This window comes from Hemitrygon akajei, chromosome 2 (assembly GCF_048418815.1).
Source record: "Hemitrygon akajei chromosome 2, sHemAka1.3, whole genome shotgun sequence".
Lineage (NCBI taxonomy): Eukaryota > Metazoa > Chordata > Chondrichthyes > Myliobatiformes > Dasyatidae > Hemitrygon > Hemitrygon akajei.
In genome coordinates, this window is record NC_133125.1 from 147,535,194 (window position 1) to 147,550,527 (window position 15,334).

Below are 15,334 nucleotides of genomic sequence, written 5' to 3' on the forward strand. Positions count from 1 at the left end.
GACCCCAAGATCCTTCTGATCCTCCACACTGCCAAGAGTCTTACCATTAATACTATATTCTGCCATCATATTTGACCTACCAAAATGAACCATTTCACACGTTTCTGGGTTGAACTCCATCTGCCACTTCTCAGCCCAGTTTTGCATCCTATTAATGTCCTGCTGTAACCTCTGACAGCCCTCCACACTATCCGCAACACCTCCAACCTTTGCGTCATCAGCAAATATCCCTCCCCTTCCTCATCCAGGTCATTTCTAAAAATCACGAAGAGTAAGGGTCCCAGAACAGATCCCTTAGGTCCACTGGTGACCGACCTCCATGCAGAATATGACCCAATGGTCTATGGTCTCTTGTGATCTTCGGCGTTCCTGATTACTTCTGCATCTCAAATTCATGCCGGTAATAAATCGGCTTCTATAAATCACCCCTGGTGTTGGGATTAAGGGCGTGCTTGACAAAAGGTGAAGTGGTTCCCAACCTGGGGTTCATGGACCCCTTGCTTAATGGTATAGGTCCATGGCATAAAGAAGGGTCGGGAATCCCAGGTATGCAGGGGAATCAGGACACGGGATGAATGAGAAACCTGCGGTGGTGGCTGAGCTGACGAACGAAGCTGCAATTCCGCCACCCACCGGCTGTGGGAGCGGCGCTGCCGCGGAAGGCGGCGCGCATGCGCAGCGGGTCTTGCCCCGGGACACAATTCAATGGCGGCGAGCAGCAAAGGGTTGGGGCTGAGTCTCCGCCTCAGCTCGAGGCTAGCGTTGGTGACAGGTGAGGGGCGTCGGTTTACGTGGACCGAGCCGCGGGAGAGGTCCGGGGGCAATGACACGAGGTAGGGGGACAGGGGACAAGCCAGGAGCAAAGGGCTAGTGAGTAGGGGAGCGTCTCCCAATCATGGTCCGCGTTAGTGAAGGGCGGAGGGGACGGTTCCCGGGTCAGTGGGCGTGGCGTGAGGCAGAGGGGCGGGGTCTCTGATGGCAGTGAGTGACACCTCAGATTAAGGGTCTATGATTACTGTATAGAGGATGAGGGGGGTGGGGATTCTGGGGAAGACCCTGGACCTGTGTAGAATGCAAACCTGGGATGGGGTCTGTGGGGAAGGGAGGGTTGGGACCAGCTCATCGTCAAGGGAATGAGGGATAGTGGGTATGGCCAGGACCCAAAGGGAGTAGAGGACTGGGATAGGGAAACAGGATGGAACTGATAGGGGAGAGGTGCAGCCAGGATGCACAGGAAGAGGGATTGGTTAGTGGGGGTAAGGGAAGGTAGGTGAGGCATGGAGAGGAAGTGGGACTGTGAGTGGTCAGGACCGAGAGGGACAGGTGAGGAGATGGAACTTCTCAGGCATGCCCCAGGACTCCTCCTTTCATACTCCCTTCGTCTGTCACTTCCTTACCCATCCAACCCTTCACTATCCACCCATCCACCCCTCTGCTTGCTCATTCCAGTCTCCCCAACTCCCATCCCCATTAACATCACATGCTGCTTCTCACCCATCAAAGCTGCTGTGCTCCTGCCTCCTACCTGTATCATTCAATTTGCCCTCCCTGAGTACAGTGCAAGCTTCCCCAGGCTGTATCCCCAGTATTCTGCTGCCTTGGATTTTCACTCAAGGTACACGAGCTGGTAGTCCCGCCTTGCCCTTGAGAAGGTGGTGGTGCACTGCCTTCTTGTATTGCCTCCTGTTATTTTGGTTGACGCAATGCCCTTAACGCTGCCGTGTGATGTTGTGAAGGTGGTGGGAATGGGATCGGCCGCGCTGTCTGCCAGCGGTTCGCTGATGAGGGAGCCTCGGTGGCAGTGGTGGACATCGACGAAAGCTCGGCCAACGAAACTTTGAAGAGCTTGCGCTGCAATGAGCAGAAGCACTCTGTGTTCCTGACGGATGTGACCTCCCCTCAGAGTGTCCACAGTCTCGTGTCGTCAATACAGGTATGACTGTGACTGGCTTCAGGAACTCTCATCTTCTGGGACTGCACTGATTGATTGTCCTGATGTGCTGTACAATTAATGTAACTACAGGGAATGACAGGTACCTTCTGTCCTTTCTTCTGTATATGAGTGTAAAGGGGAACAAAATAATTCTTACTCTGGTTCTGATGCAGCATAACAAAACACAATAAGCAAAAAAAACACGATAAATATAAAAACAAGGCTATAAAACACCATGTGCAAGTAACTGATAAACACAACAAAATCTGCAGACCGGGCAGCATCTATGGAAAAGAGTACAGTTGAAGTTTCAGGCTCGAGTCCTGCAGGTCGACTACTCTTCCATAGACGCTGCCTGGCCAGCTGAGTTCCTCCAGCATTTTGTGTGTGTTTGCTCGGATTTCCAGCAGCTGCAGATTTTCTCTTGTTTGTGATTGAGGAACTCAGCAGGTCAGGCAGCATCCATGGAAATGAATAAACAGTCGATATTGTGGGCTGAGACTCTTCATCAAGACTGGAAAGGAAGAGGGAAAATGCCAGAATAAGATGATGGGGGGAGGGGAAGGCATACAAGCTAGTAGCCGGGTGGGTGGGGAGAGGGGGGATGAAGTAAGAAGCTGGGAGGTGATAGGTAGTAAAGGTAAAGGTCTGAAGAAGAAGGAATCTGATGGGAGACGTGAGTGGACCATGGGAGAAAGGGAAGGAAGAGGGGCACGAGGGGTAGCTGATAGGCAGGTGAGGAGAAGATGTAAGTGGCCAGAGTGGGGAATTGAAGTGGAGAGGGAGAAATTACCAGAAGTTGGAGAAACTGATGTTCATGCCATGTGATTGGAGGCTAATGTAGAAATAACTGTTTGAGTATGGCTGGAGACACATCTGATCAGAGTATTAGGTTGACTGGTTGTGCGTACACAAAGTGGTGCCTGGTGCAGGAGTATCTGTACATAAGGTGACTCTGACAGGAAATGTCAATGTACACCATCTTGTAATGACCCAGTGCTCATCACTCATTCGTTGTTAGTGAGTGACAGATCTCGCTCATCTTCTGGGACTGCACTGATTGATGCATATTGGGGCAAAATAAGAGCCTCCTGTTGTTCCAATGCCAAACATCAGATGATCGGTGTTGGGCCTAGAGCTGCTTCTCTGTCAGGAATAGTGGAGACCATATTCCATGAGATTTTACTGCCTGCAGCTCTGTGGTGGCACTGGATGATATTCAGTGGCTGTTGCTATGCCGTGCGCTGGGCATTTGGCTGTCATGTGGGTCAGCCATTGGTTGCTGAGATAGCGCAAGGTGAGCTCCAGCAGGCAGGTCAGCAGAGGAATGGAGTGTATGGGAAAGGGAGGGACAGGTAGAGTAGTGGAGACATGGCAAGGAAGAGAGGGGAAAGGAGACAGAAGCTGATTGTGATTGTGTACACAGAGTGCTCATTGAGGTCCTCTGAAACAATGAAGGATTGGTGATTTATTTCCAAGTGAATTGGTGTGTAACGGGGAGAGATACCTGCAGATGGTGTACCCTTGGGCCTGCTGCCCTTGTCCTTTCTGGTGCTAGAGCTTGTGAGTTTGGGAGTATGCAAGTGCAGATACTCCCAGGTTATGACAGAGTTCTGTTCCTCTTTGTAACCAAACAGTGCCCAAGTGCGTAATGAGGCTGCCTGGCAAGATATTTAATTAGAAACATCGGCCAGCCAATGGTGATGGGTTGTTAATAGAACAGAACTTTATTGTCATTGCTCAAGACAGTGAGTTTGCTGTGCTACTCCAGGCCGTGTGAAACGGATATTTACAATGCAGGTAGTATGGTTTAATTAAAATAAATAAATAATCCCATATTTACATGCAACAAGTGACTTTGATAGTCCCTATCACTCAAAGGCCATCAGCAAGCAGGGGTGCAGCATTATTCAGCTGCACTACAACCCTCGGGAAGAAGCTGTTTTTCAGTGTAACTGTCTTGTCTAAGATATTTCTGTCTCTCCTATGAGCTAGCAGGAGATTGAACAGTGTCCAGTAAGTATCAGTATGTTTAACTTAACCAGTCAAATAATGCCACGATTGTGTTCTCACATGGCAGAAAATATCTGCAGTCTTGCTGCAGCTGACAAGTTCTCCCTGCTGCTCTTCCAAATAGTCAATCATATGTATGGGCTGTACGCAAGTTGGGCGTACGTAGCCTGGGGAAGATCAGTGTCTGCATTTGAACTCTGCGTTATGCAGCCACAGGGGTGGGACTGAATGTTTAGTGTGGTTGATGGGCTTCCTTTCAAGTGGGCTGCTCTGTCATTGATGGCGTTCAGCTTCCTGAATGTTAGAGCCAGGCAAATGGAGAGTGAGAGTGGATGATGGAAAGGCATTGTGGTGTCAGAAGGCGAGTCAGTCATCACTGAATAACTCGTCTGTAACCTGTTCTTGTAGCCCTAGTTCTATTGCACTTGCCCAGTGGTGTTTCTTCTCAGTGGGAATAACTCCAGGATGTTGACATCATTTCCAGTCCTCTAGTAACTAATCTCTAGTAATCTGCCCACTAGATCTTTGGAATAATTTCTAGGCATAGGAGCCTTAGGTCCCACAACACCCGGTTCAGGTCACCCTTCAACCATCAGGCTCCTAATCCACTGTGGATAACTTCGCTCACCTCAACACTGAACTGATTCCATAACCTATGGACTTACGTCAAGGACTCTACAACACGTTTCTTTTGTCATTGTCTGTGGTTTTCATTGGTTCTATTGTATTTCTTTGTTCTACTGTGAATGCCTGCAAGAAAATGAATCTCAGGATAGTATATTGTGACGTATAGGTACTTTAATAATGAATTAACTGAGAACGCTGAATTTACTTTTGGGCACCACGGTAGCATAGAAGTTAGCACGATGCTATTCCAGATTGCTGCTTCAGAGTTCAGAGTTCAATTCTGACGCTGTCTGTAAGGATTCTGTATGTCCTCCCTGTGGAATGCATGGGAACTTGAAGTCTACCTCTTCTGCTTCTACTTACAGTTGACCACAGTCTTTAATGGTGTGGTCAATTACCTTCCAATTGTGAAGCTGCCAGATTATCTGAACAACTCTTTTTTCTAAACTGAAAGGCAAACCTCATAGTGGGATCGACCTGTAGCCTGGGGTCACTGCTTTAGCCTCTCTTGCCCTTTGCCTTTCAGGAGCAGTTCTCCCGACCTCCCTGCATAGCTGTGAACTGCGCCGGAATCACCATGGACGCTCTGCTGCTGAAGATGGAGCCTGAAGCTTTCGATCGAGTGTTGAAGGTTAACGTGATGGTGCGTGGCATTAGTTAATAAGGGGGTGGGAACAGAATGCTGGTGGGGGAGGTGGAAAGGAGTTTAGCGCAGATTCCACTCTCGGGTGCGAAGTGTGTGCTGCTGCACTATTGACTAAATAGCCCAACTTAGCTTAGTAGAGGGGTTAGGAAGTAGGGAGGGCAACAGCTTTGTTAGCTGGTAGATTAGACGAGGTGGAGGAAACAGAAACTCCGAGGACACTCTGTGTTGTGCTGTGTGGCACGGTAGTTGTCAGAATTAGCTTTATTATCACTGACCCTGTTTATTGGGCTTATTTCACTGTTGTGAAATGTGCGGCAATACAGGGCAGTACATAAAATATATTATAAATTACAATAAAAATACATAAATTAAATAAGCAGTGCAAAAAGTAGTGAGGTAGTGTTCATGGGTTACAGAAATCTGATGGTGGACGGGAAGAAGCTGTTCCTAAGACATTGAGTGTGTGTCTTCAGGCTCCTGTACCTCCTCCCTGATGAAGCAAAGTTGTGATAAAGGGATGGACTCGGTAGATTGGGTAGCCCGAAGTGGGCACCAGTAGTAGCAGCAGCAGAGGTGTACACCAGCATGATGTGTAACCTTGTGGCCTGGCATGTCGCTCGCTGCCCTGGCTCAGTGAGGTTATGGAAGAGGTTTGGAAACCTGGTAACACTGCAGTGACGGTTGAGTCCAGCATAGGAGCAGCTGAAGCTGATGTTTTCGAGGTGTGTTAAAGCTTCTTCTTGCAGAGGGTGATGAATGTGGAGTTCTCTACCCCAGAGCGTTGTAGGGGCTGAACCTGTAGAAGTGTTGAAGATGGGGGAAGATCATCTTTTTTAAATGGTTGGGGAATTGGGTGTGACGGATCCTACCACAGAAGAGGGGTTGAGACCAGTACAGAGCACGATTATGAGGAGTATTGACAGGGTGAATGCAAGCAGGCTTCTTCCCCTTAGGTTGATTAAGACTCAGAGGACATGGGTTTAGGGTGAAAGGTGAAATATTGAAGGGAATCTGAGGGGGAGTTTCTTCACTCAGAGTACAGCATGGATGTGGAATGAGTTGCCAGTGGAAGTGGTGGATGGCAGATTCAGTTGTAACATTTAAAGAGAAGTTTGGATAGGGACGTGGATGAGAGAGGTATGGAGGGATATGGTCTTGGTCCAGGTAAAGGGGACTAGGCCAGTGTGGATGACATAGGCCACAATGCGTGTTTCGATCTGTAGTACTGTATGATTCTGTCGATCTTGATTGTATTGAATGGAGGGGCCGAATGGCCTACTCCCACTGCTGTGTTCCTGTATCTGTGGTTAGCCAAAGTGCTGAGTGGAGGACCCATCTCAGCTTGTTCTTCAGGTCCCCACCAGTGTAGAAGCCAATTCAAGTCAACAGCACGTGGTCTCAGAAAATGGCTGAGAGCACCATGTATAGAAGAGGCAATGGTCCAGACAGTCTGACTGCAGTACTGAAGATCTATGCTCCAGAGCCGGCTGCACCTCCAGCCAGTTCACTTCAGTTCCATGACTGTGCCAGCACTGCCATCTACCTGGCAATGTACAGAATGACCTGGATTTGTCATCCACAAAAAAGCAACGCCGGGGTTGAGGTTATTGTCATGTGCACAGTTGCAATGAAAAATTTACTTGTGGCACCACTAGCATCATATCAGCAGTATTCATCAGGAAAACTAAATAATACACAATTATTGTAAGAAAATCAATTAGAACAAAAAAAAGTTCATTTTAGTGCAGGATTTTCAAAGTGATCATAGTCTTGCTAAACTGTAATGAATGTCATTTTTCAATTTTGTTCAAGAACCAAATAGTTGAAGGGAAGTAGCTGTTCTTGAACCTAATGGTGTGCGACTTCATGTTTCTGTATCTCCGCCCGATGATGGGACAAATCAATCCAGATATTTTACTGTGCAATCAGACTACCCTTAATAATCAGTGGAATGGTAGAAGGTGACATTGACATTGTGGTCGAGTGGCACTTACTCAACAATAATCTGTCTGTTCAGAGACCCCCTGTATGGGTTTTCACTTAGCTCTGCTGCTGCAAGTACGGTTTTTAGTTTAGCTGTGCGTATGTGAATTTGCACATATGAAAATAAACGACTTTGACCTTGACTGATATTTAACTTTATTCTTTTGGCTACTGAGTGCATCACAGCCTAGGGTCAGACATTGAGCCACTGAGGTGAGATCAGAGGGGCTGCCTTTGACAACAGGACAGTGTTTGCTCGAAAGTGGTAGCAAATAATGTTGATGGGCATCTCTCCAATGGCTGACATTATACCCTGTACAAAATGAAGATGGTTGTGTTTATTGGAGGTCAATCATCCCTTCCCCTGAACAACGCCATATTTCCTCAGTGCAGTGTCCTGGGTCCAAATTGGCTGAGTCAATGTTTCTAATGCAGACTGCATAAACTAATTCTATTGCCACTTTCTACAGTAAAATTATGTAGTAATTTTTTTCTAAAGCACTTTATGTATTTCATGGTGTTTGAATCACATGGTGACACCTGTTTGATTGTAAAATTTGACCCCGAGGGCTACAGCCGATAGTTTCACAACCAACTTCACTGGCTTCTTTGGTGACTTTCCATCTATCATTAGGTCAGCATGGAGATGTTTGCTGATGATGGCCCAATCACTGCTTCCATTTGCGTGGGTGGGAAGGTGGAACAGACCTGTTTTGCTGCTTGCTGTGTTCTGCCAAGCACTGTGGACATGCTATGTTGCTGTTGGAATGTGTGACAACACTTGTGGGCTGCACCCTGCATACCCTCATGTGTGTTGGTCATTAACACCAACAACCTGAAACAGTAACTGTTTTTCTTTCTCTACATATGCTGCCTGATCTAGAAAGTATTTCCTGCAGTTTCTGTTTTTGTTAGGTCGGGAGTGCAATGGAATAGAATCTACTTGCCCGAATGAACACAGCTCCAGAATAACTTGTGAGGTTTGATAACACTTATTCTTATTTCATCTTAGTCTTGTAATCAAGTCTGTACTTCTTCCTTATTACTTACTGTACCTTCCTGTTTTCCTTCAATGAATTCTGTACAACTCCAGATTCTCTGAACACTTGTAGTTCTTCTGCATGTTCTTCTTGTTCTTCTTGTACTTCTTCTGCATGTAGTCATCTCATAACTTAACATTATATTCCACCCGCTGTAGCCTCATCTGTTCAGTTAGCCCAACCTTAACTTCCTCGTGTCACCTCACAACCCATACAGCTACCCAGCTTTGTATCTTCAACATAGTTTGATATGTTCCAGTTGTTGCCCGCACTTACATAAATAATAATCAACTGGGTCCCCAGCACCAGTCCCTGTAGCAGTCCACAAGTCACAGCCTCCTTGCCTGTAAAAGAACCACCTATTCCTACTTTTTTTTGCCTATGAACTAATTGTCAGTGCATACCATCTCATATCCTCATCCTTGTATGCTCTGACTTTGTTTAATAAATTTTTGTATGACACCTTACAAAAGGCCGGAAAGTCCATTGACTAGTCTCTCAGTTACAATTTCAAACAGATTTCTCTTTCATAAGTTGGTGCTGACTCTGTCAATCTCAGGTGGTGATAAAATAGAGCCAAGCATTTTCTCTACTGTTGATGTCAGATTAACTGGTCTGTACACATCCCCACCCACCCAGATTTTACTCATTTTAAGTGGTGGGGTTACAGTTTGTTCTGTAGGAATGATCCTAGAATCCATGAAATTGTGAAAAATGATAGCCTTCACTATCTCCATCATCAACCATTCAAGACCTTGGTGTGCAAATCATCATGTACTGGAAATTATTAATTTCTCCAATACATTTAATGAAACCTAATTATATTCTGCTCCTCATTTACTCTTGATTGTTGTTTTATACCATATTTCGAAGGTTTGTGCTTTAGGCTAAAACCATTTCTTTAATTTTTAGTCATCTCTAGATTTCTCAAGGACAGACAGACAGACATACTTTATTGATCCCGAGGGAAATTGGGTTTCGTTACAGTCGCACTAACCAAGAATAGTGTAGAAATATAGCAATGTAAAACCATAAATAATTAAATAATAATAAGTAAATTATGCCAATTGGAAATAAGTCCAGGACCAGCCTATTGGCTCAGAGTGTCTGACACTCTGAGGGAGGAGTTGTAAAGTTTGATGGCCACAGGCAGGAATGACTTCCTATGATGCTCAGTGTTACATTTCGGTGGAATGAGTCACTGGCTGAATGTACTCCTGTGCCTAACCAGTACATTATGGAGTGGATGGGAGAGATTGTCCAAGATGGCGTGCAACTTGGACAGCATCCTCTTTTCAGACACCACCGTCAGAGAGCCCAGTTCCACCCCCACAACATCACTGGTCTTACGAATGAGTTTGTTGATCCTGTTGGTGTCTGCTACCCTCAGCCTGCTGCCCCAGCACACAACAGCAAACATGATAGCACTGGCCACCACAGACTCGTAGAACATCCTCAGCACCGTATGGCATATGTTAAAGGACCTCAGTCTCCTCAGGACGTAGAGACGGCTCTGTCCCTTCTTGTAGACAGCCTCAGTGTTCTTTGACCAGTCCAGTTTATTGTCAATTCGTATCCCCAGGTATTTGTAATCCTCCACCATGACCACACTGAATCCTTGGATGGAAAGAGGGGTCACCGGTGCCTTAGCCTTCCTCAGGTCCACCACCTTAGTCTTTTTCACATTAAGCTGCAGATGATTCTGCTCACACCATGTGACAAAGTTTCCCACCGTAGCCCTGTACTCAGCCTCATCTCCCTTGTTGATGCAATATAGTTTCTCCTGTCCTGTCCGCTAAAGATAGCAGATTATCTTTTCCCAATCTTTTCAATTTCACCTTTCTTGGGAGTAACAGCATGTTTACATTTCAAAGTGGATAACTCGTTTTCACTTACCAATGTTTTCCCCTACTGAATACAGAGATGTTCCCATTTTACAAGCTCCCTTCTCTTCTGTCACTGTTAGAATCCTTTTCCTGTGCTCTACTAACTTCTTCTTAGCCACAGCTGGACTATTTTTTATTGAGCTTTGCGCTTTGGAGCTTCAGAGCCTCGTCCAGTTTAGGTCCAGTGAGTAGAGCCAGGGCTTGCAGCTCCAGTGACCCAGGTTCATTCATAATTTTTGCTGCTGTCTGTGTGGAATTTCCATGTTTTCCCTGCGAGTGAGTGTTTCTTCTGGGTGCTGTGATTTCCTTCCACATCCCAAAGTTGTGCTGGCTGGAGGGTTAATTAGCTGCTGTAATATGCCCCTTGTATGTGGGTAAATAGTAGAATCTGGGGAGAGTTGATGGGGATGGTGGAGGGGGGAGAATGTATGACGGATTAAGAATAGGATTAGTGTAAAAATGGGTGGTTGATGTCAGTACACCTTTGGTGGGCTGAAGGGTTTGTTTTCGTGCTGTATCTCTCTATGGATCTCCCCAATTCTCATTGACCCCTGCTATATTCTACCCATCAGCTGCACAATTTACTGTGGCCAGTAAGCCCACACCTGCACGTCTTTGGGATATGGGAGGAAACCCAAATACCTGAAAGAAACGTATGGGGTCACAAGGAGAATGTACAGATGCGGCGTCTGAGGTTGAGATTGAACCCGGGTTTTGGTGTAGTGAGATGGGGGTCTTGCCTGCTGCACCACCATGCTGCCCTAAACTGAAAGCTCGGTATCACTGCAATATTGATTACTTATCAGACTTGATGAGCTGCAGATTATTCCTGTTTCTGTTTATTTTTATTCAAGAGTTACAGCACGGTGAAACCCCCTTCCAGCCCAGCGAGCCCGTGCCCCCCAAATATACTCATGTGCTGAATTGACCCACAAACCTGTACAGCTCTGGACTGTGGGAGGAAACTGGAGGAAACCCATGCGGTCACAGAGAGAACACATAAACTCCTTACAGACAGCGGTGAAAATCAAACCTGGGTTGTTTTAACTGCCAGCTACTTGTTATATTTGAATGTCATACAGTCATATACCATGGAATCAGGCCCTTCGGCCCATCCTCTCCATGTTGATCTTCAAGTACCCATCTACATCAATCCCATTTACCAGAGTTTGGTCTGTAGTTGACCATGCCTATCAAGTTCAAGTGCCTGTCTAGAATAATTCATAGAGTTCATGCAAGAGTTCCTGCCTCCACCACCCCCTCAGGCAGTCCATTCCAAATCACAACCATTCTCTGGGTTGAAAAATATTCTTAACTAATGATCACTAAAATCCTGGGTTCTAAGCCAGCAAGCTTTAGATCTAATATAATCCTCATGAACTTCCCAGTGCTTTTTAGAAAATCTTACACCATTCCCATCTCCTTATCAACATTCAAATCACTGAAGGAAAATTCACTCTGACTTACTATTGAAATCTCTCAAACTTAGGGCTGTTCTGCAAAACTGAGCTGAGAAGATGGAATTCAATCCAAAAAAGCGTGAGGTGGTTCATTTTGGTTGGTCAAATATGATGGCAGAATATATTATTAATGGTAAGACTCTTGACAGTGTGGAGGATCAGAGGGATCTTGGGGTCCGAGTCCATAGGACACTCAAAGTTGCTGCGCAGGTTGACTCTGTGTTTAAGAAGGAATACGGTGCATTGGCCTTCATTGACTGTGGGATTAAGTTTAAGAGCTGAGAGGTAATGTTACACCTGTATAGGACCTCTGGTCAGACTCCACTTGGAGTACTGTGTTCAGTTCTGGTCACCTCACTACAGGAAGGATGTGGAAACCATAAAAAGGGTGCAGAGCAGATTTACAAGGATGTTGCCTGGATTGGGGAGCATGCTTTATGAGAATAGGTTGAGTGAACTCGGCCTTTTCTCCTTGGAGCAACAGAGGATGAGAAGTGACCTGATAGAGGTGTATAAGATGATGAGAGGCATTGATCATGTGAATAGTCAGAGGCTTTTTCCCAGGGCTGCAATGGCTAACATGAGAGGGCACAGTTTTAAGGTGCTTGGAAGTAGGTACAAAGGAGATGTCGGGTAAATTTTTTACGCAGAGAGTGGTGAGTGCATGGAATGGGCTGCCGGCAACAGTGGTGGAGGTTGATACATTAGGGTCTTTTAAGAGACTCCTGGATACATGGAGCTTAGAAAAATAGAGGGCTATGGGTAACCCTCGGTAATTTCTAAAGTACGTACATGTTCGGTACAGCATTGTGGGCCGAAGGGCCTATATTGTTCTGTAGGTTTTCTATGTTTCTATGTTCTACTAGGACATATAAAATCACTCCACTACATACAGGAATAATGGGAAATGTAGAGTTATGCTTTTTAGTACAAAGAATAAGAGTGTGAACTGTTTTCTAAATGGAGCGAGAATTCAGAAATTGGAAATTTAAGAGAGACTTGGGACTCCCTTCAGGACTCTCTTAGGGTTAACTTGCAGGTGAAGTTGGCAGAAAGAAGGCAAATGCAATGGTGGCATTTATTTTGAGAGGACTAGAGTATAAAAACAAGGATGCACTGCTGTGGATTTACGAAGCATTGGGCAAATCACATTTGGAATATTGTGAGCAGTTTTGGACCTCATACCTAAAGAAGGATGTGCTGGCCCTGGAGAGGGTCTGGAGGAGGTCACAAAGGCTTAACCTATGAGAAGAATTTGGTATGTCTGGGCTTGTATGTGATGCAACTCAGAAGGAAGAGTGGGGATCTCAGTTAAATCTACCAGATATTGAAAGGCCTGGATGGAGTAGATATGGAGAGTAATTTTCCATTGGTAGGTGAGTCTAGGATTCAAAGGCGCAGCCTCAGAATAAAGGGATGTCCCTTTAGAACTTAAATGAAAGATAATTTCCTCAGCCAGAGGGTGGTGAATCTGTGGAATTCTTGATCACTGAGGGCTATGGAAGCTGAGTCATTGGGTGTATTTAAGGTAGAGACTAGGTGTTCTTGGTTGGTTTGGAGCTTAAGGTTTACAGGGAGGAAGCAGGAGAGCGGGGTTGGAAAATAAATAATCAGCTGTGATTGAATGGTGGAGCAGATTTGATTAGCCAAATGGTCTAATTCTGCTCCTATAATTTGTATTCAGGAAACCACACCGGCTAAGAGTGAACATCAGGCCAACTAATGTTTGTTTTTTCAATGGCCGATGTAAATACTTGAATGGTTAAGGACTCCTGGTAGGTGAGACTAGAACTAGGGGCATTGCCTCAAGACTCAGGGGAGAAGATTTAGGATGGAGATGAGAAAAAACTGCTTTTCGCAGAGAGTGGTGAATCTGTGGAACTCTCTGCCCAGGGAAGCAGTTGAGGTTCTTCACTAAATATATTTAAGATATAGTTAGATAGATTTTTACCTAGTAGGGTAATTAAGGGTTACGGGGAAAAGGCAAGTAGATGGAGCTGAGTTTATGGACAGATCAGCCATGATCTTATTCAATGGCGGGGCAGGCTCGATGGGCCGGATGGCCTACCCCTGCTCCTATTTCTTATGTTCTTACGTTCCTGTGTAGGGTTGATGTTGAAAAATGCTGTATGTTTTACAGTTAAGCTGGTACACGGACCCATTTATTTCTCCCTCCACTCGCTAGTTAGTGAAGAGGTGTCCTGTTTTTAATCCCCTCTATTCTGTACGTACCCCTGCTAACCTAGGGTTCCCGAATTGTGTTTCCACAGGGCACGTTCCTGGTGATCCAAGCTGTTGCCAAAGCTTTAATAAACAGTGGGACCAAGAAGGGCTCCATCATCAACCTGGGGAGCATTGTGGGGAAGGTATGGACTGATGACACAGTAGAGGGGCTTGGGTTTGTGACCTTTGTTGGCTGTCTGCGGAAACAGTGCCCAAACGTGTGATCAGCTGCTGGAAGGAAAGAGTGGAGCCGGGGGAAGGCACAATACTTAAACTTCCACAGCCCTTCAGGGGAGGGAAGCTCAAAGGTTTCCAATTCCCCAATGTGAAGAAGTTTCTCCTAACCTCAGTTCTAAATGGCCTATCCTTTACCCTCAAACTCTGGACCACCCCCCCCCCCCCCCCCCACTGAATCCAAGACTCCTTAGTTGGGAAATATTCTTCCTCATCTATCCAATCAAGTCTTAAGAGTCATACAGTACACAAACAGTTCCTTCAGCACACCTTGTCCACACTGACCAAGATTTATGCTAGTCCCAAGTGTTTTTTCATTATATTGTCACCATGCCTCATACTAATTTTATATTCTAATTTGTTTTATTTAATTAACTAATTGTTGAGCTGATCTTTAAGAATATTGTAGGCTTTGACAGATTTCCTCTCATTCTCCTGTCCTTCAATGCTTACAGGCTTAGTCTACACAATCTCACTTCAGTGGCAAACCCGCCATCTTGGATTCAGCCTTGTGAATCTTCGCTGTACCCCCTCCGTTGCTAGTACGTTTTTCCTTAGTTATGGGGCCAAAATTCCAGATGTGGCCTTATCAAAGCCCTGTACAATTCCAATAAGATTTCCTTACTCTTGGTATCAAATCCTTTGATAATAAAGTTGCCTAGCTAAACCAATTGCTTGTATTTGCCCCATATCCCTCTCAACCAGGGTTTCCCAAACTATGGTCCACAGACCCTAGTAGTAATTAGTAATAGTAATAATTAATAGTAGGGGCCCATGGCATAAAAAAGTTGGGAATCCTTGCACTATACCTTTCCTATCCATCTACCTGCCAAAATGTTTTTTAAATGTAATTATACCTGCCTCTACTACTTCCTCTGGCAGTTCATTCCATATACCGTCCATTTTCTCTGTGATATATTTGTCCCACATGTCCCCTTTAAATGTTTCCCTCTCACCTTAAATAGATGCCCGCTGGCTTTAGATTCCCCTGCTTTGGAAAAAAGACCTGACCAATTACCATCCCTATGCTCATCATGATTTTATAAATTTCTAGAAGATAAGCCTTCAGCCTCCTACACTCCAGACTAGCCAGACTAGACTAGTCCTAGACTAACCAGTCTTTTGGAGAATCTCTTTTGCATCTTTTTCAGCCTGATGACATTTTTCTATAGTGACCTGAACTGCACCCAGTGATCCATGTACATTCTCACCATCATGTGCTCCTGTAATCATTACCCTGTCTGATGAAAGCAAGCATCACCTTAATCATTAAGTTCACTTCTGTGATG

The 15,334-nt window shown here is 45.4% G+C and overlaps 1 protein-coding gene across 2 annotated transcripts in view; it reads left to right on the forward strand.

Annotated features, from left to right (window-relative positions):
- The first annotated feature begins 667 nt into the window (after window positions 1–667).
- hsd17b8 (hydroxysteroid (17-beta) dehydrogenase 8) overlaps window positions 668–15,334 on the forward strand; it is a 32,732-nt gene continuing 18,065 nt past the window's right edge. The window contains exons 1-4 of one of the 2 annotated variants that reach the window (XM_073029527.1): window positions 668–772; window positions 1,737–1,933; window positions 5,100–5,216; window positions 13,859–13,954. In XM_073029527.1, coding sequence (XP_072885628.1) covers window positions 706–772; window positions 1,737–1,933; window positions 5,100–5,216; window positions 13,859–13,954 — 477 coding nt within the window. In that variant the 5' untranslated portion in view covers window positions 668–705. The remainder of the gene's footprint in view (window positions 773–1,736; window positions 1,934–5,099; window positions 5,217–13,858; window positions 13,955–15,334) is intronic. The other variant, XM_073029533.1, reaches the window with a different exon arrangement.